Source organism: Amphibalanus amphitrite, unplaced genomic scaffold (genome assembly GCF_019059575.1).
Source record: "Amphibalanus amphitrite isolate SeventyFive unplaced genomic scaffold, NRLGWU_Aamphi_draft 000362F_arrow, whole genome shotgun sequence".
Lineage (NCBI taxonomy): Eukaryota > Metazoa > Arthropoda > Thecostraca > Balanomorpha > Balanidae > Amphibalanus > Amphibalanus amphitrite.
The window spans coordinates 217,972-245,970 of record NW_024881856.1 but is presented as its reverse complement, the minus strand read 5'-3'; the positions used below and the strand labels follow the sequence as shown (position 1 = coordinate 245,970).

The 27,999-nt window shown below is 51.9% G+C and overlaps 1 protein-coding gene across 1 annotated transcript; it reads right to left on the bottom strand.

Annotated features, from left to right (window-relative positions):
• Positions 1 to 15,685: 15,685 nt before the first annotated feature.
• LOC122389573 (facilitated trehalose transporter Tret1-like) lies at positions 15,686 to 22,657 on the bottom strand. Its single transcript, XM_043381730.1, has 3 exons — positions 22,492 to 22,657; positions 18,324 to 18,426; positions 15,686 to 17,630 (listed from the first exon to the last, which is right to left on the bottom strand). Exons 2-3 carry the CDS (start codon positions 18,375 to 18,377, stop codon positions 16,284 to 16,286), a joined length of 1,401 nt encoding a protein of 466 aa, XP_043237665.1. The 5' UTR covers positions 18,378 to 18,426; positions 22,492 to 22,657; the 3' UTR covers positions 15,686 to 16,283.
• Positions 22,658 to 27,999: the final 5,342 nt, after the last annotated feature.

The following is a 27,999-nucleotide window of genomic DNA, read 5'->3' as shown; positions in this document are numbered from 1 at the left end:
TCGTCAGCGTACAATAGACAGTTCGAGGTCAGGTTGTCCGGAAGGTCGTTAATGTAAAGAGCGAATGCCAAAGGAGCCAAAAGTGACCCTTCCGGCACGCCGGAAGTGACAGAGATCCAATCTGACGTTTTGCCGTTCACCACAACTCTCTGGCGCCTTCCGGAGAGATATGAGGCAAACCATTTGAGCGCTGACTGTTTTAGGTGGTATGATTGATTGAGTTTGTGAATCAAAAGCCGATGGTTGACACTTTGGAACGCTGCCGAAAAGTCTGTATAAATGGCGTCCGTCTGAAGTCCCTCCTGCATAGCTTCCCACGCCGAGCACAGATACACCGCTAAGTTTGAGGTGCACGATCTCCGAGGAACAAAACCATGTTGTTCTGAACATAGAGCCGAAGACACATGTCGGAAAAGTTGATCATATACTACTTTTTCAAAAACTTTTCCAAAGAGAGAGATGAGACTAATCGACCGGTAGTTCATGGGATTCTTTTTGTCTCCTTTTTTGAATAAAGGAATGATATTTGCCTCTTTCCAGAGTTCTGGAAAAACACCGGAGTCCAAAGAGTTGTTGAATATTTTTGTAAGTGGGACGGTCAGCTGGTCTGCACATTCTAGGATGATTTTTGCGCTGATATTGTCAGGCCCGCATGCCTTGTTTTGGTCAAGTGCCTTTAAAATTGCTGACACTGTCCCTTCTGAAACCGTAAAACGTGGCAAGGTGTCTAGAGTGTATACTGGTGCGGCAGGGAGCGTGTTTAAAGTAGGCACTACAAATTTTGTTGCGAAAGCCCGGTTCAGAAGCATCGCCTTTTCACTGTCATCATTGATGATCGCTCCTTCGTCGTCCTTGAGACAAGGAATTGAACCTGACTTTTTGCCTGTGCTCTTCAGGAAAGTCCAAAAGCGTTTCGGGTTCGTTTTTAGATCATCTGCTAACTTTCCGAGATAATCGTAGTACTTCGCACAGGCCAGGTTTTTAAATATCCTACGTTTCTCGGCGAAGTCAGCGGTAGCATCTGTGCTCGGGTTGCGGCGCATCCGTTTGTGAGCCGCCTCCTTCAGCCGGAGCGCCGCCCGAACAGCACGGTCAAACCACGGTGGGCATTTGCGATTGATAGTCACTGATGGTACGTGATCGGCTATAGCACTTTCAAGCAGAGAGTAAAACATTTCGACAGCGCTGTTGACAGGACGATCATCTAACATGCCCCAGTGAATAAGTGAGAGTGAACGGCGCAGTCCGTTGAAATCGGCTTCCTTATAATTGTAAGCCGTTCGACGTGACACTAGTACAGGGCGAGAGTAAGGTGTCACAAAGTGTCCGACCACTTCTCTGTGATCAGTGTCAAAACAGCTCTCCAGCACATCAATCTGTACGCAGTTAACACCTCTACTCATGATTAAGTCTAATACATTGTGGCCTCGTGTTGGTTGAATTACATGCTGCTGCAACCCTAGCAAGTTACAGCTGTCTATGAAACTGACAGCACGACTCGAGGCCCGTTGCATAACCGGGACGGCCCCATGAGCACCAGGCATCCAGCGCACCTCAGGAAGGTTGAAATCGCCGACGCAAATTATGTTTGTCGAGGGCAGAGCGGAGAGGCCGGCAGCGATACCCCGCAGAGAGGCGTCGTCGTCGGGCGGCCGGTAACACACCGCCAGTGTCAGTGACGCCCGTCTCAACCGGATCAACAGCATCTCTGATCCGGCTGGATCCGGGAGGCGGAACGGCTGCAGAGTCGTTCTAACTGCGCAGGCAACACCCCCACCCAACCCCACCCTGTCTCGACGGTGCCAGGTATGGCCACTCAGTGCTGACTCCAATTCGGTGTCGCAGACGGTCTCGTTGAGCCAGGTCTCGGAGAAGGTGATAATGTCATAGTTTTCCAGAGCAGGAGCCGTGCTCCTGAGTGTTCCGAGCTGTTTCTTCAGGCTGCGTGTATTCAGGTGATACACGCTCAGCCGCCGCCCCGCCGCCGCGGTTGCAACTGAGCAGCCGCCGCCGGCTGCCACTGCCGCCGCCGGGCCAGGCGAACTTCGAGGGCCAGGGTTGATCTCTACGTCGCCGGCCTGCAACAGAGGGCGAGCGACGACGAAGCGGCCGGCCTGCCGTGTGGCGTCGGTGTTGGGACTCAGCCGAACTCTTCGACGGAAGTACCGCAGACGGATGCTCCAAAGTCGCAGGGAGACACGGCTGCGACCTGGTGGTAGGTGCTGCTCGAAATGAGAGGCCAAGACCGGCGGTGAATCGTCGGTCGCAGCTCTGTCGCGCTGTCCGGTGTTGTGAGCAGCTAAAGGGATGAAAGGTGGCGCCACTACGCTGCTCCGGTTGCGACTGAGCACTAGGATCAAAAGTCCGGCTGTGATGGCTGGTAAAGCAGCCGACACCACCCAGGATAGAACTCGACTCTTCCGGGTGGGAAACCGGTACCTTCGCCTCCGGACCGCGAAGCCAGTAGAGTATTGGCTGTCAGCAGACCTAGGCATGCTAAATTCATCGGAGCCTCGGTCGTGACCCGCCATGTTTGACACGGGGCGGGGTCACCCTCATCCAAGACCGACACTAAATCACTTATTGTCGGCCTCGTACACGTACTAAGATGACAAAGTGCTGCCAAAATGAGTGCAATGATATAGTGCGAGTTTTAAGCAGTGACTTGAACAATAACTCGGCTTACTTCCTCGATAAAGCCACCCTGTCCGCGGAGCACACACAAGGCGCGGCCGCCCGCGGGGCGTGGCACCTCACCACACCTTGTAATTGTATAATTGGATAATTGTATAAGCGTTGTAGCTGAGACTGCATTGTGCCTGTTAGAAGACAGGTACGTAAATCAACTCTTATTTAGATAAAATAATCATATCACGCATATAACATAAGCTAAACAACTATTTAAACGTTTCTACGTTAACTGTCCCTGTGTTTTTTTTTTATAAATTTGTTAACATATGTTTTACATTCCAGGCCTAAATTATTCGTAGTTCGGTAACTATAAAGCGCTCATGAAGTGCGTGCAAACGTCACTCTGGGGGGCTGCTTTTTAGTGAGCCGACATGTGACCATAACTACATATGTATGTGTAATTGCAGGGTCGGCGCCGAGTGCCAATGTGCACGCCTTGCATGACCGACGAACTGTTTAAGATATTTTTTATCAAGCTGTATAATTCATTCCTAATTGAGCAGATTGATCAGGCAAACAATATTTCATATATCCAGGTCGAATGAGTATGGATGAGTCTATTTGATGTCACTCACTTAGCCAGAACATTTGTTCGATTTTCTACTTTTCTGAATAAGATGGCTTTTTACTCCTGGAACACCGAATCCCAGACATATTCGTCGAGCAATACCAGGATATTAGACGAATCTGAATGTCGTTGCGATACATATGTTCGCCTATTAACCCGCGCCCCGTTGGGCTCTGCCGAGCAACGCGCCCGGTTGGGGGGGGGGGGGCCATTTTGGCCCCCCCCCCCTAAGATCTCGAGAACCACGCAACATAGCGACAAGCGGTAAACGGCGTTGGATAGCCCCAACGGGGAACTACCTTGTGACCCAATTTTATTGACCTAGGTCAAACCGATGACGTCACAGGTCAGGTCAAAGGTCCAATTTTCACCGTTTACAGACACTTCAAGAAATGCGTTGTAAAATCGAGTAAAATGCATTTCATTGAAAATCATCGATGGGGAAATGTTCTTCAAACACATATTTTGCTATTTAAGGTCACTGATACCAGGTCAGGTCATAGAGGTCAGGTCACGGGGGGGTCACAATATGAAAGTGTCGTGTGATACATGTTTTATGGTCCATTTTACATGACAAATGCGATTATATGGGTCAGGCAGCCTTTGGGGCCAGCTTAGATCACGTTTTGGTCAAGGTCAGGTCAAGGTCAGGTCAAGGTCAGGTCAAATTAGGTCAAATTTCAAAGTTGATATTTTTGCACAAAATGGGTATCGAATCGATGCAGCTCGTCACGGGGAGTTCAATGGTGGTCTTTGTTTTGCCGTACGAGGTCTGGAATTGCTAAAAATTGAGTTCAAAAATTTGACGTCATCATTTTTGAACAGTTTTTTCGCTATAACTTGGCCAAAAAACGAGATATCGATCTGAAATTTGGTATGTATATAGAAGAGCGCTGGGACTATCACATATATTCCGGTTTTTTCGAAATTCGGAAAAATTTTGGATTTTTTCAAAGTTTTTCTAAAAAAAATAATTTTTTGAATTTTTTTGGGTCAAAAACCAAAAATTTTGAAAATCCGAGATAGCAGTTTTGTAGCGCCGCTTTTTGTCTACTAGACCATATAAAGAACTTTGAAATTGCTTGATAACTGTAGATTTGGTGAGCGTTTCAAGATTGCATGTTTTTTGCTCATTTTTGCTCGAACATGACCTCAGTTTGACCTCAATAACTCCTGACCTAAGGTGACCTAAGACTTGAAATTTGGTGTGAAGGTGTCAAATTGATGCCCGGGAAGGTACTGAAAATTTGGCGGCGCTGCGCGCCGCCGTTTTCTTGCTATTCAGGAAAAACCACAGGGGGGGGGGCCAAAATGGCCCCCCCCAACGGGGCGAGGGTTAAGCGTTTATAGCTTTGTTTTCGAACCAACTGCATTGCAATGGAATGCAAAGGCTGCATTTACAAGTGGGTACGAATAACGAAGTGTCGACTGGTCCGAAGGATGGTGTTTGACAGATTTGTTGACAGAATTGCATTCTTGTTTCCATTTTCTGCAGTATTTTTTGCCGCATCCATCAGGATCCCGCGACCGGCCAATATCACACTCCGGCTACACTGGACTGCAGCTGCCTCCCTCCTTCCCGTCCAATTTACAATGCAGATCCGCTCGATATCAACAGCAGGGCTGCAACAAACGACCGCACCATGATGTAGCGAATCTCGCTGGCCGGACTCCGAGCCATAAACGCTAAAAGAAATTCTAACACCTTTCTAGCACGGCCCTCGGAAACGCTTTCGTATATCATTGTGCATATATTTTTGAATTAGCGTTTCTACATGACACAATATTTATTTGAGAATGGTCCCGGGAGCGGCGCCGGACCATTTCCAGCGGCCGAGCGGGCAGACCACCGACGTCGGTCCGCGCTCTGTGCCGACTGCGCCGCCCGCCCCCGAGCGGCGCCCGCCAATGATCCATCATCCCGCGCAGATAAACAGCCGCCACGGCGCGCACTCATCGCCCGGCCACCCTGACGGACAGCCGCTTCCTCTGAACGTCACCGATTGAATTCTTCACCGGCGTCTTCCTGGGCGAAAAACCGGACAGCTTGGAGCCGCAGATCCGATGCTTCCGGCTGACAGAGCTCAGAGGGCCCGCGTCCGCCTCCGCAGTGGATGAGCAGCGGCCGTGAGTTTTTGTCGTCAACAGATGGCTTGTTCCAATGAATGGCTAACTCATTGACAGCCAATTAATTAGCTATTGATAGTGCGTGTCAGTGCGTGTCAGTGAGTGTCAGTTCTCTGGGGAGCCGCCCTTTCAAATCAGCTGTGCAGAGAAGCTCAGCTACTGCGATAGCCTCGTGCTACGCGGCCTGTCACACTGGAATTTCGCAATATTCGAAAGCCTGTGATTTAGAGTCTCGCAAACCGTCCTTTTATCTCATTGGGGTCACTTTGGCTATCGCGATTCCAGTTTACTGCTCATAAGCGCCGCTGGAAGTGCGTGTCTGGCGGAGTGGGCCGAAGTGGAGCTGCAGCTCTTATGGCCATTGGCCAGTGCTCTGCGCCTGCAGGCCGCAGGGGCGACGGGGCGGGACGGAGAGGAATTTCAGTACCGCCAGAAGGTCGTACGCTGTGCGCAGACGGCCCTCGGCTGGGAGCACATGCGTTACGAGGCTGCAGAAGTACCCGGGGCTATATTCTGCCGGCCTCACACCGTCACCGTCTTCCTCCCACCTCCCACTTTCCACCTCCAACACGTCCAACACGCCCACCTCCAACACGCTGCCGCGCCGCGCCGCCGCCGGGGTCCGCCGCCCGCCGTGCACATAGACTCGTACCGACGCCAGCCGAGTGGCGATTCCACCTTATCAGGAGCCGCCATCTCGGCGCGGCGCAGAGTAAGTAGCTCACGCACACGGAGACAGACATGCAGATCTGGCTGGTGGTGGTCCCGGTGCAAAGTCTTAACTCGTAGCAGAGATCAGCGGCGCGGTGGGGAACCGTACCAGGGTCCCGCCATGCTGGGAAAGGCTCAGCGCCTGACGCCTGACGGACCCACTGAACGGTCCAGCACTGTATTATCACATCCAGACTGCGCATGTGATGCCCAGGATTCCAGACTGAGCATGATATAATATATCATAGGGCTTAAGCTTTCTTATACATTCAGTCTCCTGACGGATCAGGAAGGGCATTTTGTAACCAATTTGAGTTCCAGAATGAATGAAGATGTGTTCGAATCTCTCTCGATTATTTTATTACATTCCTCGGGTTACTGCAAGCCAGGAGATCGCAAAGGAAAGTTTTTTATTTAAGCCTCACAAATTCAAGTCTGGTGCCGCCTCCGAGGATCCTGAAATGGAGGAGACAATCGACCTACATTTTCTCATTAGCTCATCTACCCAGTGACTCATCAGGCACGTGCCTTCGGGACACCGGGAGGCGGCCCGGACCACCATGAGGTGTCCCTGGGGTTCCCTGGGTGTGACCACCCCGCGCCAGGTGTGATGAATCACCGGACAGGAGACTGATGGCACGGGCGTGACCCGGTCAGTGGTCATTGCAGTAAGGAGCCACTCCCGTCCAGATGTATGTTCCGGTTGGCGACTATCACACCCGGAACTGAACGTGGTGTGATGGGTTATTGGTGAGAGCACGCGTGACCCGTGGCTACCACAATGGACCAGTGACTCGTGAGTTATGGCTACTTTACCGGCTTGTGGTGCATAGTGACCTTGTGTGTCGTTTGTTGTGGCTGCGCTCAGCAGTGATTGCAATCAACGCTAGCTGAGAGTCACGTAATTGAGTGGTGACTCATAGGCTGCAAAGTGACATGGCATAATCAATTATCTTTGCAATGGTCGGATGCTAACGAAGTTCTCTGAAAAAGAAAACGTTACACCGCATGCTATTAAATTGGGGTGTACAGTATTACATACATACGGTACAAATAAGCATATATGTAATTGTGCGGAGTGTAATGTGCATGGACGCAACAATGGGCTAGAACATTGAATCAAGCGATTAGCTTCACAGTCCGCTCTCTTTACAGCACCCAACTGTCTCCTAACCATTCCTCCTGTTCTCCGGCCCGGCTCACCCCGGTGGCGCCGGTGCACGAAGCAAGTCCGTCGGACACCTTTATCGGCGACTCAAATCGGGCGAGGGCGATTCGGACCCTATCAAATGTGATCACTTTCACACTCAGCTGTCTAGGGGCACGGCGGTGTGCGCATTGGGTAACCAGGTGCCGAGAACCCGACCTGCAGAGACCGCCCAGTGCGACCGAGATGGGGTAACCACATCCGATAACCAGTCAGTCTTTTCAGTCTTTGACACCTGTCCCGCGCCGTGCCGTTCAAGGAAGGCTCGGTGTATCGGTGCGAACTTTTGTTTCCATTTGGGTGTGTGATAAAAATACATCGGGTATAAGAACGCGACTGACGCGTTTCATAAAAGCCGTAAGCGCGGCTGGGTTCCTATTATAGCGTCATATCACGGCCCGGTGACTCTCATCGTTAAAATCTTCATTGGGGAGACAGATCTGCCCATCCAGCCATGCTCACCTGAATCTATCATCAGTTCCGTTCCTGGTTAGGTGCTATGCCTCCTCTCTTTATGGCTAACTTATCTGTCATCTGGCTGAATGTCATGGAGCTTCAACTCACACGAACGACGTTTGATGGTATTTATGTCTCATTCGCCCTTCCTTTCTCGTCGCGCGTCCTGGCGCTGTCCACTTCTACATTCCACCACCTGTCACCAAACCGGTCACGCCCGCGTCGTGTCCTCGGTCCTGGCCTAATTTTGGAGGCCGATTGTTTGTCGCCAATTGCTGTCACATTTAACGCGTGTATCCGCGGCGGAATAGCGTCTCTGAGGATTTTGGCGGTGAGTTAATTGGAGGTGAGCTCGTTAGGACTGGACTGGGAAGCAGGACGGAGACAGGACGGGGGCGAGAAGGAGACGGGACGGAGACGAAACGGAGACAGGACGGAGACGGGACGGAGACGGGACGGAGACGGGACGGAGACAGGACGGAGACGGGACGGAGACGGGACGATGACGGGAAAGATATGGAGACGGGACGGAGACGGGACGGAGACGGGACGGAGACGGGACGGAGACGGGACGGAGACGGGAAGGAGACGGAGATGGAGACGGGATGGAGACAGAGAGGGAGAGAGGACGGAGACGGGGCGAATAGGGGATCCAGACAGCCGCTGGCTAGATGATGCGGAATACGGTCGGACCTAATGGCGTTGGCGCTAGGCAAGAGGTGATAAGAGGACAATCCGGAAGTAATCAGTCCGATCACATCACACTCGTTGAGCAGCCATTGACACGGCCGGAGGTGGGCGGAAATGGCGCAGTTCCGCCTACGATAATAAAGACCTTCTGAATTTCGATGTCTTCGTTACATAAGCGGTACATTTGACACAACACCACTATATATGATCATGGCCTGACGACCTTGATGGGGCTTCAACGTCGTATAGGTGCACCTGCTCGTATACTAGCAACACCAGCCCGCACCTGTCACTATGCACTAAACGGCTTCGAGCGCTGCCTGAGCCGTTCTACCAGCCCAGCACCCATTCAGATGGCCTAAACGGCCCGGTAGCGGTCCTGTTCTGACCGGTACCGCTGTCATACCGGGATGACAGACCGGCCGATGTCAGCGCCGTCATCTCGAGCTGGCCGAGTCGGCCGATGACACGGGAAACGCATCACCGACCGTAACACGGCAAGGTTATCGGCTTACTAGCGTGAACCATTGAGTTGGCAGGACGCACTCAGGCCGAAACTGAGCTGCCACAGGCCCAGAAAGTGACATCACATCTCCTGTTACCGGGGTGTATTTCCTGGTTTGCGTGAATGGGACTTATTTGGAAATGGCATCGGTTACGGTTTCTTTTCACTCCTGCAGTTCCGAACTTGCAATGCCGATGTGTTTTCATTCAGTTCCGCGGATCGGAAGCAAGGCTTACGCGTTGCTTTAGTGAATGGCAGATTCGTTGCAGTTGGGGGATAAGTGGCCGTATTAGGTCAACAGAGACGGGATCATTCATCCACCCATTTCACGGTGAGCTAGCTGACAGCAGGATTTTCTGCTCAACTGGGAGTGAGCTGGCTCACAGTTTCAGTGGACTGACACAAAGCCAGTCTGAATTGATAGGCCGGAGGTGTTAAATCCTTCCTTTATTGGCACTGTTCTTATCATCATTCCTTGAATCAACTCGACAAGGCCACGAAACCTGAACTCGTTTCTTTTCGACATAAAACCAGCTCCGATCCTAACTTCAACGCAATATCGGAGAGTGGCGCGCGAAACTGCGTCCTCCGCATCGTCAGCAGAGCCACTGGGGCTTGCTCTAAATCCAATCGATCACGCCCAAATTGCACTGCGCGGGCCGCACGGTCCCTCTCGGCCGACAAAGCCTTTGTCCGCTGGCGTGGCTCGGCGACTTTCCGGCGCGGGGCGCTCGGTCGCTCCCCAGTCGCGCCCGATTACCGCTAATCTACGAGTCTCTGCCGTCCGGCGGCTGGTGGCGGCTCCGGCTGCCGCCGCGGCGCCCCGCCGAGGTGATAATGGCCGGCCTCTATGCCCTCCGAGCCGGGCGAGCCGCGTAAATCAGGCCGCTGTCGAGATCGACAGTGCCGACGGCGACCTCTGCCACACACCTGCCCCGCCGAGCCTCCCCGCGCCGCGCCTCCAATAGAGACGCCAGCCGGGCCAACACACGCCGTACGGGAGACGTCGTCCGCGGCGTTAGCTCGGGTGGAATGGACGGGCCAATTTACCGGATTGCGGAACAAAACCGACGAGGCTCTTCTCGTGGCGGGGTGCCGACGTGTTGGCTATCTGGGCCCGATCTGGGCATCGTGTCGGGCTCGGCCGCCGCTGTCGCCATCGCCGTCGGAACGATTCGTTCCGCCCGTTCACCCCGGATAGGTAACGCTGTGAGGCGTGCGATATTGGAATTGTGGGGGAAATTGGTGCGTCCCATTAGAAGATTTGGTGGGTTGAGCTTTCTATGGTAACGCTTAAACCCTCTTCGTGTATATATCGTACTTCCGCACACATCACATGAATGGTTTATAAATGAATAGCCGAGCTCTTGTAATTGTATATGTTGGTTTGCATATGTATAATGCAAGCGCATATTGGCCATTACTATAATGCCAGTAAAATTAGCACTCCACGCTCTATTGTTACACACAAATCGAGTAACCGAACTTCCCGTAATCGCGTCACTCATGCACAAAACTGAACAAAGTCCACCAACTCAGCTCAGTCGCAAACTTTTCCTGATACGGAACGCTTCACGCACCTTCCACCCCACCTCCCACACTCTAAAATAGTGCGTGTCTGAGGTCCTTCAACCTCTGGCGTCCTTGTTCGAGACGGGCAGGCGCCGCTCGGACTGACCCGGAACGACGAGCGATAATGGTAGCGGGCCAACTTCCGACACGTGCTGTATGGGGCTGCCGATATGGAGAGGATACCGGGAGGTCATGGGCTGGACTGTCCAGAAATACATAGAGCTCAATAGGAGCTTACGCAGACGCAGCAGTGAATAGAGTTTACAAAGAAGAGGTGGATTTGCTACAGTGACGATGCTATTTATGGATAAAATGCTACTATGTTTACAAAGCCGTAATGTGAGTTTCCGTAAATATGCCATTCTATGACAGGAAACTACCAAATATGCAAACGCTGGCCAGGAAGTCTCCAAATAGCGGAAATTCAAAGACGAGTATCCCGTATCCTAGCAAATGATCGTCAAACTTTGAGACGTCATAATAGACTGTCAATGATGCATAATAAAGCACGATGGCAATATATTTATTCCACAAAGCTGCTTTTTTCTGCACTATTCAGTCGTGTCAGTTATGATAAAATGTTTTCACAGATATATGTGATGGGTATCGTTTCTTTTGCCACGTTTTATGTTTAAAAAATCGTTTTATTTTTCCGCTCTTAGCTCCCGTTCACTTCAAGTCTCTGCCATTTTTTCTTCAATCCAAAACCTTCCGATTCAAATAAATTAATTGCAAGGCCAGATCGGGTGACTGATCCTGCACACAGCCTATCGTCGCGGCGCAGTGCTGAAATGTATCACGGCTGGCGGTTACCAATGAGTAATTATCCCGCTCGGTTTATTGACCATCGTCCCGCCCGCCGCCTAAACACCGGCAGTCACTGGCCGTGCGGCGTCTGGCGGGCTGTGTGTATAGAGAAGCACACCCCGGTCCCGCCGTTTATCCACCGGCCGGCAGGAGCCATCAGTCAGGACAGTCCTGCTGGCACTGTCCAGCCCCATTATGTATATCAGGTCAGACGCTACCCCCAGCGCCCTTATCGGTTGGGAGATGGATTGGGGGACGGCACCGGCGGCAATGTACGGGCGCTAAGGCACAGATGGTGGGCGGGGGAGATTTGTGCCCGGGATCTGATTTTGGGCACAGTGGTGGATCACAGCTGCTAAGGATGCATGAATCTCTGATTAGAAACGGTTATCGCACAGCAGACTGATGAGACATGGGCTGCCTATCAATGGTCATCATTTTTACGTTCCATTCGTTCGATGGGATAGGAGGTGCATAATTTTGTACATTCATTGCACGGTATTGAGCCATAGGTGTCGTATAATCCCTTAAATAAGTAGCAGGCCACAAGCGACAAGGCGACTGTAGCTTTGTGGCACATTGTATTTTTTGCAATTCACCGTTCGTCACGATGTTGGTCCTAGTTAATGTTTTTATGGACAAGAAATTCGATGCGATCCGTAAGCGCCGAAGCCCTCAATGGCTTTGAAGTGGCTATAAACGTCCAACAGGTACCTTATGTGGAATGCAGGAAATTCTTCACTGATCAGCGATGAATAGTATCAACTATCAGCACGTTTGTCGAACAGACCGGGAAGACATGCCACCAACCTGAAATTCAGAGGTGGCGCTCTTTACGCACATATGGAAGCCGTTTTGCACTTGTAAAACGGTTCTATCCCACGATTTAATCTGGTTATGCATAAATCATCACCTTATCGAAACTGCGTTGCAATGATATACAGCTTTTCAAGATCAGAAAACGGTGAGCATGCACCATAAACGGCCTTAAGCGTTTCTGATGTGCAAATGTGTGGAATATGGAAGCTCACCTAGCTGATGTATCTTCCCCATGCTAAATCTGTGGCTATAGTATGTGCAATGGGCATACATTACATACTCTTCAAGCGCGAGGTGGCGGGCGTAATTCTGCTCTTTGTTTGACTTGTCAAAACGAGCTGCGTCTTGTTTCAGTGCAACGGATGCCTAAAGAAAACATACCTACATTTATCGGCTGACTTCTGCATTGCTACTCGTACATAATAAGCGAAACCGATCAAGCGCATAAAGGATGCTGGAATTCGTATTACTATGCCCAAATATGACTCACTCATAACTTCATACTTGTAGGAATACTTGCGGAACAAGTGTAAGCCTAACTTCTTGAAGCCGACAGTTATCTCGTAATAACTCAGAGGCATCATAAGCGCATACCTTCCATTGAGACCATCATCACTCATCAGCATATCAAATGATCCGATCATATGACGATAGTAACAAGAAGTTAGTTCCCGTAACCACAATGGTTAACCTGTGCACTCATAAGGCGTGGATACCAAGCTCGTATTAGCTAATCTAGTATGTAGTCTTGGTTAAGACTTCTTAGCGGTCGTAAGATATTGCAAGACTTATCGCATGTTACTTAGCAGGAACCGACATTCCAGAGAGCTGTATTTTCTCGTCTGTTAGAAAAGAAAGAAGGGAATTATTTGTAATAAATTTGATGACTTTCGAGTGTTCTGATTTATTTCTAAGATTTGCACCTTATAGTGTGTGACATTTAGTTGAAAATGCAAAACCAAATAAACACAACTAGGTCTCCCTAGCGCAACGTAATACACGTAAGATATTTCTTAGAAGGGCACGTATCACTTATCACTTTAGGAAAATGCATTGGCATGCTACTAAATCATTGGTTTATGTTCCAATCTCGGAAGTCACCATACACATCGCAGTACGTATTCTCTATTAACTTTTCCTCCTTTAACCCTCGCGGGCCCGGGGGGAGGGCGTTTTTCGCCCCCCCCCCCCCCTGGCGAATATTTGCGATAGCTCCCGAAAGATAGGAAAGCGAAACTTTCAGTACATTTTCTCCCATCAATTTGACATCTTCTGAAGTAAAAAAAAATTGGACCTAGCCCCATTGATGACGTCACAGGGTCGATTTTTCTAGACCCCTGCACGGCAAACTTCGGCGTCACAGACGCGAACTTCAAATAGCTGCTAAAAATAGACTTTTAGAGATAAAGACAAATTACGAGCACGGTTGTGTAGCGTTTGACCTAGAGAAAAAAAAAATAGAAAAATATTTTTGATGACCTTAGGTCAGAGGTCAGGCCAACGACCCCGAGCTGTGGTTTTAGTTTTTCACAAATAAGTTCGACAAAATGGTCCTTGAGCTACGGCAGTGGTACATTCGCCTTGTCAAGCCGCGTCGAATGATATATATTTTGTTTGGAAAAAGTCAACTTTTATGTTGACTTCCTGTGACCTCGAATGACCTTTGGTTGACCTCGACACATCCGGGCCCGGCCGGGTTAATGAAAAATTGAATAATTGATCTGTAGCTATCAGCTCCGGTTCATGATATGGCTCTTTCGCTATTTGTGTATAATATGTGGAATATACCACGTAACAACTAACAGGTTACGTGCTACAAAAACCGTAACATGTGGAATACGTGGCATGCCACTTGCCAGCCGAGGTTCTTCGAGTATCAAACGAGGACTGGGCAGTTTTAGGAGGCAGTGACCACATCCCTTCTATAGATGCTCTGAGAAGTTGATGGTTGATGGTTGCACGGACATCGGCAAGCTCATTAAATTGATCAGGCGACGTGAGAGCTGTTGCTGGTGATCCGTTCGAAGAGCTGTCAGGTCTATGTTCACTACAGCAGCCCACGATCTTTTCGTTTCACTGTTTCTTTTTTATCACACAGCCTACGAGCCGTTACCAAGATGGATCGATATGCTTGTAGCGCGTTTGTATAATGTCACAGACCTATCACTGTTGCTGCCACACATTATACCGGGTGGCCCAAAAAAAACGTTCCGAACTTTGGAGGCCTATATCTCAAATTCGAGTGCAAATAACGAGCCAAAATTTTCATCAACTTTGCGTCACTTCTTTGCGCATTGGTATGCCAAATTATAACACTGTACCATCATTTTCAAGCCAGCAATCTTATGTTGAATTAAGTAAGACGTTTTTGCTTTTTTTGCCGTTGTTGAACGGTAGTAATGATTGGCTTAGACGTACCATGTTCGAATAAAAATAGAAAAATAGAACACGTGAATGATAACAGCACGTGTGCTGTTATTCTAAATATTTTTATCCCACTTATGTGCCAAATATTCAAATGCTAAGCCAAAATTGCTTTAATGGATGTCACTCATTTCAACACTAGTCCTGGTTTGAAGAGAAGGAGCGGCACGGTGCATGGGCTACTGCTGATCGCCCTCCCTTCAAGAAGATCAAATAGTAAATCGACCGAAAAAGGAAAAAAGCGACAGGGAATGTGTCACCCTGAGGCCTGAACCATCAATGAGGCTAGTTGCCAGTAGCAGTCATGGCTGCAGGCCGTGGTGCCGAGATGGAAGTGGCCTGTTCACTCACATTTTTAGTAAACATCTGAGCAAAAAAGTGATTTTTACATGACATGCTAGAAACACGAACCGTTTAAAAAGCAATCAACCGAATAACATAAAAATTCATACCATTTGCTGAAAATATATGCCGCATTGACTATTGGAAGTTTCAATGTTGTATCTTTATCACTTTCTGAGAAATATTGATTTAAAATTGGGAACGTTTTTTCTGGGCCACCCGGTACACTTTCGCGCCTAATTATGTGAAATAAGCAATGTATTCGAATGCACTTCACACATAAAACTTCAGCTGCCGCTAAAAAAGTAGCGCAGAGCGTGACCTGGCCGCTTCAACAAAACAAAACAGTCTATGCGCTGTCTCATACAGTTACTGAGCGAGCGGACTCGAACGCTGATTGGCCCACACTGCGACACGTCTCTGACCTTGACCCCGATTGCTGACCCCAGTGGCCAGTAGGCCTGCTTGGAGGAGTGGATTGTTTCTAGTTTTGACTGGAGACGTCGTTTAGTGGTTGGTCTAAATTATTGACTTGTGGCTTCTCCGTTAACGTTCCGTGCGGGTTGAAATGAGGCTACCAAAGACCAGGCAGACTCGTGATGTGATTTGCCAAGCACAAAGTGACACAAAAAAAACATTGTTTCCTGACAATAAGTCAACTCCTTACACACATTCCCTTCCAATATGCTGTTCAGGTCCATGTTCACTACAGTGGCCCCACACCGATTCGCGAATCGTGTTTGTTTTTAGAGAAAAAAAAACAATCGATGTTACGAGGCGTGATATATTTGTAAACAGGTGACATCACATTCATCATTACTTGAAGATGATACACTCAAAAAGGGATGAAATGGATATATAAAATGAGATCAACATGACACTGCTGCAGCTCAGCAGACGAGGAACACAGGAGTAGGATGGTACGCCTCAAAGTCCTCAGAAGACCTCAATGGGCGTCTAAAATCTACTGGCACAAGATCACGCACAGACAGGACAATAAATACGCGGCCACGGCGAGAGAGCGAGGTAGACGACGGTACCCGCAATCGTCACCCTCTGCCCTGACACTGGCAGTGCAGATTCTGAGTCACATCGAGGCAGTCACCGACGGAGACCCGCATCAACGAGCGGTCACATCGACACCGGCGACATGCGGCGATCACATATCACACATCACACCGATTGGCGGCGGTCCCATGTCATAACGGGCAATAAAATATCCGCAGCGGTTCAAACAACAGGCGTGGCTCGCGTGGCGTCGGTAACCCATGCCGCCTGGCACAGCACAAAAGTGTCTCTCCGCCAAATACTGGAGTGGTTCACCACACGAGCGTAGTTCTGTGCGTCATTTCCTAAGGGGTTCACTACACGAACCTTGTCCTCTCCTCCATCTCCTCCAGTTCGCGTCCCTTGGTCTCGGGCACAAACACCAGGACGAACGCCAGGCAGAAGAGCGACACCACCGCGTATAACCAGAACACCCCGCAAAGGCCGAGCCACCGCTCCAGGTCCACGAACGTCTTCACGCTGACGAACGCGCAGCCGTAGCTGACGGACGCCGCCAGCGCGCCGAGGCCGCGCTGCCGCAGCGGGAACAGCTCCCCGATCAGCAGCCACGAGATCGGGCCGACGCCGAGCGCGAACGCCACCTGACAGACGAGCACACACGACATGGGCACCCAGTCGAACGGCGCCTGCTGGGCCGACGTCCACTCCAGCCGCTCCACCACGTACACGAACGTGCCGAAACCGGCCAGCGAAACGGACATGAGCGCGCTGCTGACCATCAGCAGCGGCCGGCGGCCGACCGTGTCGATCAACACGCTGGACGTCAGCCCGGCCAGGATCTGCAGCAGGGCCACCACGGCCGCGGCGCCCTGCGCGCTCGCTCGCGCCAGCACTTTGTCCAGGATGGTGACGCCGTAGAAGCTGAACGCGTGCACTCCGGAGAATTTCTGCAGGAACATGAGGCCGGTGGTAACGAGCACGGGCCGCACCAGCGCGCGCCACTGCTCCGGGGAGGCGTCTCCGCACGACGGCTGCTCCTGCTTGATGTAGACGATGTTGGCGCGCATGACGTCGTGCTCGGAGCTGATGTCTGCCGAGGGGCCGCGCAGCCACTGGAGCGCCGCGCGCGCCTCGCGGTCCCGGCCGCGGAACATGAGGAAGCTGGGCGTCTCTGGCACGCAGCAGCAGCCGAGCAGCAGCAGCAGAGGCCCGGCGGAGGCGACCATGGCCAGCCGGCGCCAGTCGAGCGCCACGCCCAGACTGTAGCTGAGCAGCAGGCCCACGCTGGTCGCCACCTTGGTCAGCGAGCAGAGGCTGCCGCGCACGGCCGGCTGCGCGATCTCGCTGACGTAGACGGGCGTCACGACGGCCACCACCGAGGAGCAGACGCCGCTGATGAAGGCGGCCGCGTACAGCTCCCAGACGGAGCCGGCGCCGGCGGCCAGCCACCAGGCGGCGGCGAACGGCACGCTGACGGCGGCCAGCAGCCGGCGCCGGCCGAGCCGCAGCGCCAGGCCGCTGGGCAGGCCGCCCACCAGCGCGCCCAGCAGCGACAGACTGGCCACCCAGGAGCCCTGCTGCGCGCTGATGGCCAGCCCACCGTGCTCGCGCGCTCCGGCCAGCGACTGGAGAGCCGGCGAGCTGTACCCCTTGCCGAGGCCGACCGCCAGCTGACCCATGGCCACTGCCAGGGAGGCCAGAACCTGCCGAGAAGAGAGAGGTGTGGTGAGACAGTGGCTATGAATTCGGAGCAGGTGCAGTGGAACATATTCATGAGACAGGGCCTTTCTAAGCAACAAGTGGCTCATACTTCGTGCGATAACGCTTTTAACGTTTGGAGCACTAACGATTTCGAAGACAAAAAAAATATACCTACCTACATATATTATCGATGAAAATGAGAAATAAGTCTCAGCTTTATCCTCACTAATAATTTCCGTTAACAGGGTGCCAGCGATCGAGCGGAAAAGAGCACCGCAAACTGGGTGTAATAAAAATCAGTTTTTAACGGTTGTGAGGCCATAAGCGTAGAAAGCCTTATGTATAAAATAAGGATACATTCCGTATCACATCTCCAAACTAAGCAGCTGTAAAGCAATACACGGTGTGGTAGCTATTGATACCCAGTTTAACGCTCCGTTAACTCATATTTTACCACGCATCGAATCAGCATATCACATGCAATCATGCCCGTCGGCGACTATTGACGAAAATGATGGACCAATAAAACACGAAAATACTGCCATGACCTGTCAGCACGCAAGGTCCTTAGCGCACCAAAACGCCAAGGCTGGGTGGTCTCCTGTCAAACTCAACCCTAACAGCCCACGTGTGGGCTGGCTGGTGCGGTGAGAGCCGCGTGGTGAGAGGTGAGAGCCGCGCGATCGGATTCTCACCTGAGTGGTGTAGTACGGCCGCGGACTGATGAGCTCAAGCGTGGAGCTGGTCATGGCGTTAGCTCGACGTCACCCGCCGGCCATCAGCTGACGTCCTCACAGCCTGAAACAGGACAACGTCGGCGGTCACACACCGGGAGAGCGGAGGTTCGCACGAGGACCGCGCCGACGCCGGTGGGCATACTGAGCGTACGGCAGCCTCATTGGCCGTATTTATGTTGCAGTGAACTGTCAGCGGCTGTGATAAACGTATAAGGTGACGGCCGAGATTGGTCGTTTGGATGTGATGTTGATTGAACGATTGTGGTGCCTGATGTGCGCAGTGCGCCGCCGAAATCGATACTATAGTTAGATGAATAATAGTGGATCTTATCTTCAACAGACTTTATCCGGGGCACAAATAGATATGCTGTCATACTGTCCTGACTAGGCTTTCACCCTCCCGATCTTAGCTGATTGCCTGAACGTCACGGGGCAGACAGCGAGAGACTGACACGCTGACACGGGTCACTGGCCCACCGGCGCACGTATACAAAACCGCCCGGTAGTTTATCCAGGACGTCGGCTGCGGGCGGCGAGCGACAGCAGCTGCACTTTACGCTCCGCCGCCGCCGCCGCCGCCGCCGCCGCCGCTGCCAGGGCGGCGGCGGCGGCGGCGGCGGCGGTCACCAGGAGGGACACCCAGGAAACGCTCCGTGCCGAGGCGCCACCGAGACGCCTCGCAGCTCCTCTTTGTGTGCCCAGCCGAGTCTACTTCGTTATGACATCCGCTGTCCTACCCACGCACGCCCACAGCCAAACGACAAAGATAAGGGAATAATGGAGAGATCACTATTGTGTGGATAATGCATTAAGTTCTTTCACAGATACGCCCACAGATTGACATTTGGTTCGTTCTGTCTGTTTGGCTGTCTTTTGGGTGATATAAAGCTGACTTGGAATGTGGTCGATACCCACAGACGGGGAAATAGCTAGCTCAGTTTCGACTTCGGTATCGACGATAATTACCTCCAGTCTCAGCATGTGAAATGAGTCTCACATTGGACGTTATGCCGAGAATGCAAAAATAATGCGATATGCGTGCGACATGCGCTGTGCAATGCGACGATTGGAATTGAAACGAACATAGCATCGTTCAATGTAAATGTTTTAGCAGCATAATCAATCACTCCTGATGTCATCCCTAATAATGTTCTGACAACCGACAAACCACAGCAAGATTCTGTAAGACTTAAATCCTCCACAATTCACGGCGTCAGCACCAGGCATGAATGACCGATCTTTTTCTGTCAGAGACCGTTACTGCCACGGCGCCATGTCTCACCATTTATGGCACACACTGTCTGCCGTAACTCGGACCTTTTCGGCTTACATTGATTCAGCAGGTACCGTTTTGACGAGCCCGACCTTGCGCCGGTTCAGCCCCTGAGAAACAGCGCGCGCCGGCCCGCCGCTCGGCCCGTTCGCTACACTCGACAAACTGATGTTCAACACGTTCATCCCATCCGATTGCAGGTGATGGCCGGCGCGGCGCTGTGCGAGGGACGGTGTGATCTCATCAGGCGCCCTCCATCAGTGCAGAGGGGCGAGAGTGTAACGCCAAGGTCCCTCGCAGCTGCGCGAGGGGAGTAAAACGCGCAGCGCGCAGGGCGATGCTAATACTGCGACGCTCGGTACCACAGTTGCGACAGTTGCCTTTCCTTCCAACAAATGTAATAGCGATGTTCTCTCTGGTAGACGTAGGAACGGCAAAGAGCCGACAGATGGAGCGCGTAACTTTCGGGCAGATTCGCTCAGCGACAGCAAATCGCATTCTCGTCCGATTGCGGTGATAAACAGGCACGGCTGCATCGGTGGAAAATTGGGTGATTAGTCACCAACCCGCTCATTTTCACACTGGTAACACTGAGTTTCGCCCCGCCCGGGCCGCCGCGCTGGCCAGACACGCGGATCATCATTTTACGCCGGACAGAGTTTTGTTTGCCGCCCGGAAGCCGGCGTCAGTGGCTGTGATGCGTAACACGGCGGGGCTGATCGTAAACCGCAGGTGATACCCCGTTCACGGGAGGTGTTGGCGGGCCAGACGGAGAGCGCTGCCAGCGCCGAGCCGTTCACCAATAAAGCTCTGTTTCCTCCGACAACAATGCCCGGCCGTCCCGTTCACCACTGAAGCTGCGTTTCCTCCGGCAGCTACGCCCGTTGCAGCGGACGGCCGCAGCGATCAAGCTCATCGTCCTGATATAAGCACGGGACATAAATTGAAATGCAAGCTGCGGCAGATTGCGCCCGAAGTGTCAGCCTTCTGCGGCTCTGCAGAGCGCACTACTCCCGGCGCGGGTAGGGTTACCTGACGCAGAGACGAAGCTAGACCCCGATAAGCTCGCTAAGACGTCCACCCTAGCAACAACGGGTTTTGGTAGCGGAAGCGTCACCTGATGTAAACGTCCGAACGTTACCGGTGAGGCGATAAGCGTTACGAGTATGTCAGCTCATCCGTTCTTTGCGACGGCTGCCATTCATCATACCCTGCAGGGACTCAGCAATACCTGCAGTGGGGACTGCGGTCTCACGTCAGCTAACCGGGCGCGCCGTAGAATGACAGCTGTAATCTCCGCTCTAAATCGGCTCCATGTGCTCCATTTGCTGACATAGGTAGGCGTAATAGGCGCGCTCGGCATCAATTACTCCCAATGCAGTCACAAAATGTGCAGGGGTGGGAGATATCCTTGGCCGTCCTCTAATCAGCCCACCTTATTTGCAGTTGTTTGAATGTATATAGTAATATACGAATATAGGAGTAACAAACGAAAAAAATGTAATAACTGAATGAGGACTTTACCTACTCCACAAGAAATCGTTCGGGTCGGAGCTTTCGAATTGTATTACAAAGCTTCGTCAGCGTATCGTAATCGGGTTCGGGGGTATCGGTCGTTAATTTACACACAGCTGGCCTGACTTTATGCTACTTTTATGGTGACCTTATGCTGACTTTATTCTGTACATAGGGTATGTGGATAGCCAAAAGGTGCCTTAGTGACCAAATACATTATCGGAACAATATAACGTTACAGTGAATACGTGAGTAAACTTGTCACCGCGACTGCTATCCCTGGAGCCAATGTAGGTACTGTTATTTTGGCAACATTTCTCCCCATGAGCGATCTTATTGGTACGGAATCAACTGATTTCTAAAAGTAGATGCCTACATACATTCTACAAGGTCTTATTGAATAAGATATGAAATAAAAGTTAACTACAGTAGCAATATAATATGATCCACGGTCAAAGTTTACTTTACTTGCTCCCGCTCATAGTATAAAATGTTAATGACTTATCGACTTTACCATGTTCCTCCATTGTTTATATGACAGTCCAATCAGCACTAACTCAAAGTTTCCACGTGTTGTTCCTTTTTTGTTGAAGGAATTCCGAATTTAGCCCCGGTACGGATATAATTACTCGTCAGACTATGATTCGGTGGTGTTTTCTGTTTTTAGGGAGAAGGGGCCTCCCGTTCAACGCAGTAGCGTTAGCAGGGGTCGTCATGCCCGTCCCTCATTATTTACGAGCAAATTCATGAGTTTTGCTGCAAAAACGGTCATGAGCACGTGGCTTTCATAAATTAGTTGGCATTCCACAGCCTGTGTCAGCCGATAATCGTTCACTAGTTTACGAAGAATCATCGAGACGTATTTACGGGTAGTGAGCAGTGAGCTCTGGCATGTCTATCGATGATGTAACATTTGCACATTCCTCGAAACTGGCTCAGAATATTCCTCCGACGTTTCGATGACGTATTTTCTAATGTAGCTGCATGTCACGGTGTTTACTGTGGAAACGTGTGCATTCCTAGTGAAAGTAGGCAAACGTGTCTGCTGAACTGGACAGTGTAGGTATACAATCGGCGGCAAGTAATGTAGAACCACCCAATCATTATGCATCGGTCATCGCCATGTAACAGTTTCACAAGAACTCAACTATCCCTACAACGGCTGCGTTCGGGAAGCCATTTCTGCAGCGTTCCTCAAAGAAAGCAAATTTCTTATAGCGGCTGTTCTGGGCTAATAGCTAGCCATTACCTAGCTGAAAGAATATTATAGGGTCCCAGTTCTGAGCAAAACCCCAGAATGTGCGGCCATTCCTGCCCAAATTCCTCGGTCGCTCTCACCTTAGTCTGATCTCCCTCAGCGGCCACGTGCGGTAATTCTCCTGTCCTCCGCGTGTCTGTCTCCTCTCGATTCCCTGGGGTATCACTCGGCGCTGCTCGGTCACGCTCGGCGCTTCCTACGAGACAGCTCGGCACCACCTCACCCGTCGACCTTCTGCGCGAGACTGACCGGGCCGGAGGCGGCGGCCGGCTGCCCACCGCGGTCGGCGCGGCGGCGGCGGCTGAACGGCGGCGCGCGGGGGCCGAGGAGGGGAGACCCACCGCCGCCCCGGGGCTGGCCTGAGGCTGGCCCGCCGCTCTCCCCGGTCCGGAAGTCCCTCTCGAGGTGAGGTGTAGGGTCCCCCGCCAGGTATTGTGATGAGCGCCGTGGGCACCGGTAGGGGACAGGGTCGGGCCTTTGATTCGCCGGCGCCTGTTTGCGGGGCCGGGGAGCGGGACATGGGCGCGGAACATGGTCGGCCGGCTGGGGACGCGGGGCGACAGGGTGGGACAGAGGGTCACAGCGGGCGCCCCACGCAGGTATCGGACCGTGTGAGAGGTGTCCGCTGGGGTCCGGGGAGGGGGTCGGGGTCCAGGGGGGGGGGCAGGTGAGCGGACGGGAGACGCCGGACGGCTCGAGATCAGAGGGCCAGCAGATGAAGAAGGAGGTGCTGAGGCATGCGAGGAGGTGGGCCCGACCTGGCGGGGGACAGACCCGACCACCCGGGGGGCAGAGCCGGGGACGGTCCCAGCGCCCAAAACTAACGGTCCACGCCGAGTGCCGCCAATGGGACATTCTTGTGACACTTACATCATGAGGGAAATCGGCCGACATCAAAACAACGTGTGATGGATCAGCGAATCGGACTTTAGGGTGACGAGAAATGGGAACCTGACATTTGTTCGGAAAAGGCTGGAAATGTAAAAAATTCAACTGAGCCGGGGATCTCACGTTGAACTGCTAACAGCAAAAAGAATTGATACTTATAATGAGCCGAAATTGATTCACTTTTTGATGACAGACAACCATGTTACCTGACGTGTGGAAACAAAAAATAACTTTTATACCTAACGGTATCATTTCGTGATTACGCGCGCTTTTTTCAGTGTTAAAAGAGGTATTTTGATTGCAACTTCTGATAAGAGGTTAGACGTAAATATTCGATGCAAGAGAAACATAAAGCTTTGGATGACTTTCATTATCATACGGCACAGCCGCTCACAAACTTCCGCGCCATGACTGACAGAATTCCTGTTCAAACATCGTCTATTGATCTTTTGCTGCACCATCAGGGAGCATTCAGGCAAGCTTCTGCGTCACCCACCAGACATGGCCAAAATATAAAGTAAGCGAAAGTGAGCACGTCTAGTAAACACGAAATCATCCCCACTTTTCCAGCTTACTAGAAACGGGCTCTCTCCCCTCTATCAATGGACGGAGAGCCAGCTCTGCGCCGGGCGTGAGTCCGATCGAATTCCGATCACGCGCCGCCGTTTCTGGGCCGACCAGGTCGGTGACAGACTCTTTGTGACGAGCCGACAGTGGCTCTTTTGAGCGGCCCGGGCGGCGGCACTGTCAGAAGAGCCGCCACCATTTCACGGCGCGTCATTTGCATTCACCTTTACTACTGGCGCCGGCGGGCCAGCCCTCTGCAAAACGAAGATAACTGGATAGCCGGCTAGCCGGGGTGAGCAGAGAACTATTCACCCGTTTCGGAAGGTTATGAATATTAAATGATGCAATGGGTGGCGTGAGGGTAGAGTAGGACGGCTCCGGAGCGGCGCTGGGACGGCTCCGGCGCGGCGCTGGGACGGCTCCGGCGCGGCGCTGGGACGGCTCCGGCGCGGCGCTGGGACGGCTCCGGCGCGGCGCTGGGACGGCTCCGGCGCGGCGCTGGGACGGCTCCGGCGCGGCGCTGGGACGGCTCCGGCGCGGCGCTGGGACGGCTCCGGCGCGGCGCTGGGACGGCTCCGGCGCGGCGCTGGGACGGCTCCGGCGCGGCGCTGGGACGGCTCCGGCGCGGCGCTGGGACGGCTCCGGCGCGGCGCTGGGACGGCTCCGGCGCGGCGCTGGGACGGCTCCGGCGCGGCGCTGGGACGGCTCCGGCGCGGCGCTGGGACGGCTCCGGCGCGGCGCTGGGACGGCTCCGGCGCGGCGCTGGGACGGCTCCGGCGCGGCGCTGGGACGGCTCCGGCGCGGCGCTGGGACGGCTCCGGCGCGGCGCTGGGACGGCTCCGGCGCGGCGCTGGGACGGCTCCGGCGCGGCGCTGGGACGGCTCCGGCGCGGCGCTGGGACGGCTCCGGCGCGGCGCTGGGACGGCTCCCTCGGCCGGCCGGAGCCTTCCTCAGGGAGGCGCAGTAGAAGTTGCTCGTGGCGTCAGACTGATGTGAACTGCGGAACTGGAAGGCTATCGATCCGATGGATAGCGCGCAGAAAGCGACAACGATCCACGAACTGCGACTCGGGAAGGATGGGAGAGGCGTAAAACGCTGCGTTCTAGCCAGCCTCCGGAAGCCTATTTCCGAACTCCAGATGACATGTTTTACTGAAAAAGATATCGAAGGTGCCCAATGTCCATTGAACACTGGACACCTTCACACCCCTTCACAACACATCCCCCGGGCCCCGCTGGGGCCCGGGACCCCCCCCCCCCCCACAGTGTTCATCGACTATCCGGAGCTTCAAATACCTATTCTTGTTTTTTACTTCTTTTAGGTGCATTGTTAAATCTTCACATCAATTAGGCACCGACCAAGTGTTTCGAGATCGTACAGCTGAACATGACACATGCATAATGCAAACATTTTTTCTACGCCGCCACCCATTATCACGTGACCAGGAGTGCCGACATTGACGACAACTTGAATGTAAAAGAAACGACTTGGATTTAGTAAGAAAAACGACGCCGTCCTAATTAAATTGCCATTAAAATAATCTCCATATCAATGGCTCTATGGTGTGACAGTAGCTGTCTGTCCTGAGTACAGCCATCTGATAGGGCTGCTAGCCGCGCGGCGGCTCGTCAGGCTCCCGTCCCGGCAGGGGCGCACCCAGGATTTTCCAGGGGAGGGGGCCCGGGCTCAAAGGGGCCTCCGTGTTCCGCTTGCCAGGGGGCCTTTTCTCTATCGAGGGGGCCTCCAAATGGCTTACTTTTTGACGGCCTCTGTATGTTTGGTGACGTTCTTAGCGTTATTAGTAAAGCTTAACCCTCACCCTGGCAGGGGGGTCGATGCGACCCCCCCCCCCTAAGGTTTTTCAAAGATAGCGTAAAATTGGCGGCGCGCAACGCCGCTAAATTTGGCACAACCTATGGGGCAACCTTTTTTCATGTGATCTGCAAATTTCAGGTCCGGTCGACCTTGGGTCAGGCCACCATGTCAGAAAAACGGGTACAAGGTTATGGTCAAATTTAATTTTTTATGTACCTGTCCAACGCACAGTTTTGGACTGATTTCCTTCAAACTTTCAGGATGTGCTAAGTTCACCGAGCTGTATAATATGTAGTTCGTTTTTTATGTCACTGACCTGAGGTCAGTTAGGGGTCATTACGTCGTAATGTTAAGCCTATGTGAAAATATTCAAATAACTCCTATTCGGAAAATATAGAGATGTCCGCTTCGTTGTATCCCTTTTGTTCTTTGATACCACAGTACTTAACATAATATCACTCGGTGTTTCTTTGTTTGGTGTACTTATCTAAGGTTCAGGTCAAATGAGGTCAACTCAGGTCAAATGACGTTTGTGCCGATAACTTGTCACATAATAGAACAGGTTTCAAAATGGTATCATTCTGTTCCTCTTGAACAGCTGAGTCGAATTATGCAACATTAAGCATTTCAACCATTCCTAAGACTTAAGTTTTACTTAAGTTGTGCACTTAAGTACACTTTAATACCTACACTTTTAAGTACACTTAAGCAAACAAAAAAAGTATATCATTCGACACGCCTTGACGTGCTGAGTTCACTGGTGCTTTTGTTTTGCTCTATCTTAACCCGCGCCGGGCCGGGGGGTGTTTGAACACACACCCCCCCCCCCCCCGGCGGCTTTTCGCAGCTCCGCGCCGCCGTTTTTAACACACCTGTTCGTGCATCTTTTCCGCACATGCTGTGAAAATTTCAGACCCAGGTCTCTCAAGGTCAGGTCAGAAACAAATTAGAATGTTCGTCATGGCTACACCGACCGCACGATTGCCTTGAAACTTTCAGCGATTGATGAGAGTAACAGTGTATCTCGTGTATCCTATAAAAGCGTGTATAAAAACCTATTAAACGTGTATCTCGGAATTTCGATATCGGTGACCTAAGGTCAGGTCAATTTTGCGGCCTCTCTATTATAATTCAATGGGAGAAAATTGAAAGGCGTCTGTTTTGCACGAACGCCATTCTAGACACTCTCAAACATCGGGATGTAGGTAAAATGGACACACTGAACCCGAAAATTGCACCTGTGACCCGGAGTGTGACCCCTCGTTCTGAGATGTCCCCGAGGTCATCTCAGGTCACGAATAGTATCTAACAGTTTTTTGCTAATAACTTCTGATAGAGGCATGATAGAGCGATGAAAACGCCTTAGATGTGTTCGGCTCGACGATGCGGATCGACTGACATGCAACATGACCTTTTCCGGTCAGGTCCTGAGGTCAAATTTTTAAGTTGACTTTTCAAGGTCAACTTATAGTTCATTCGACGCGTTTTGACAAGAGGAACACGATTCTGGCAAAAGTAATGTCGTGGCTTTTTTGAGTCAGAAGTTATTGCCGAAAAACACTGTTCGTAAAAAACGGCTATTTTTGGAGTTTTTGCCCTCTGGAGGCTAAACCGTTGACCTGAGGTCAAATCTGAGGACATATTGGCGAAAGAGCGTCAAAAGAGCTATCGAATGCGCTTTTCCGCGGCGCTGTAGCTCTATCGGTTCCCGAGTTAGCCGTTGGCAGTTTCCAAAATGTTGAAATAGCCAACATTTTACCTTTGGTGACCTCTGGTAACCTGACCTTTGACCTGACCCAAAAAATGACTGAAGTGTTTTCGTACTTATTTTGGACGCTCTTTTGAATGCCGCTTACCGCGTGTCGCTACGTGACCCAGGAGCCGAGTTAGAAGGGGGGTTTTCAGACACCCCCCCCCGGCCCGGCGCGGAAGTCGCGGAGCACCTGCCCGGCGCGGGTTAATTAGATCAAAAGTTATCAGCGAAAACTTTTGACCTGTTTTAGCAAATTTTTTACAATTATACCTCCCAAAAACCCCTAAATATTGACCTAGAGCAACCAAATTTGCACAGGGACGAGGATTTTAAGAGGGCCACCTACCTACCAAATTTGGTATTTCTAGGTGCCATAGGATCCAATCGCGAGGGGGGTCGCATCGACCCCCCCCCCCCCTCTGCCAGGCCGCGTTATGAAAAATGCCCTGCCAGGGCGAGGCGCTGCCAGGATAGGACCTCTTGTGAAGAGGGGCCTCCTATCCAGAGATGGCCTCTTTCCCAGAGACGGTCTCCTTCCAGAGGGGATCCAGAGAGAGTCCTGCCA

Coding starts and splice junctions, on each gene's coding strand:
- LOC122389573 (XM_043381730.1), bottom strand. CDS start 18,377: ATGACCAGCTCCACGCTTGAGCTCATCAGTCCGCGGCCGTACTACACC. Junction 17,631..18,323: donor GGCCGTACTACACCACTCAG/GTGAGAATCCGA, acceptor TCTTCTCGGCAG/GTTCTGGCCTCCCTGGCAGT.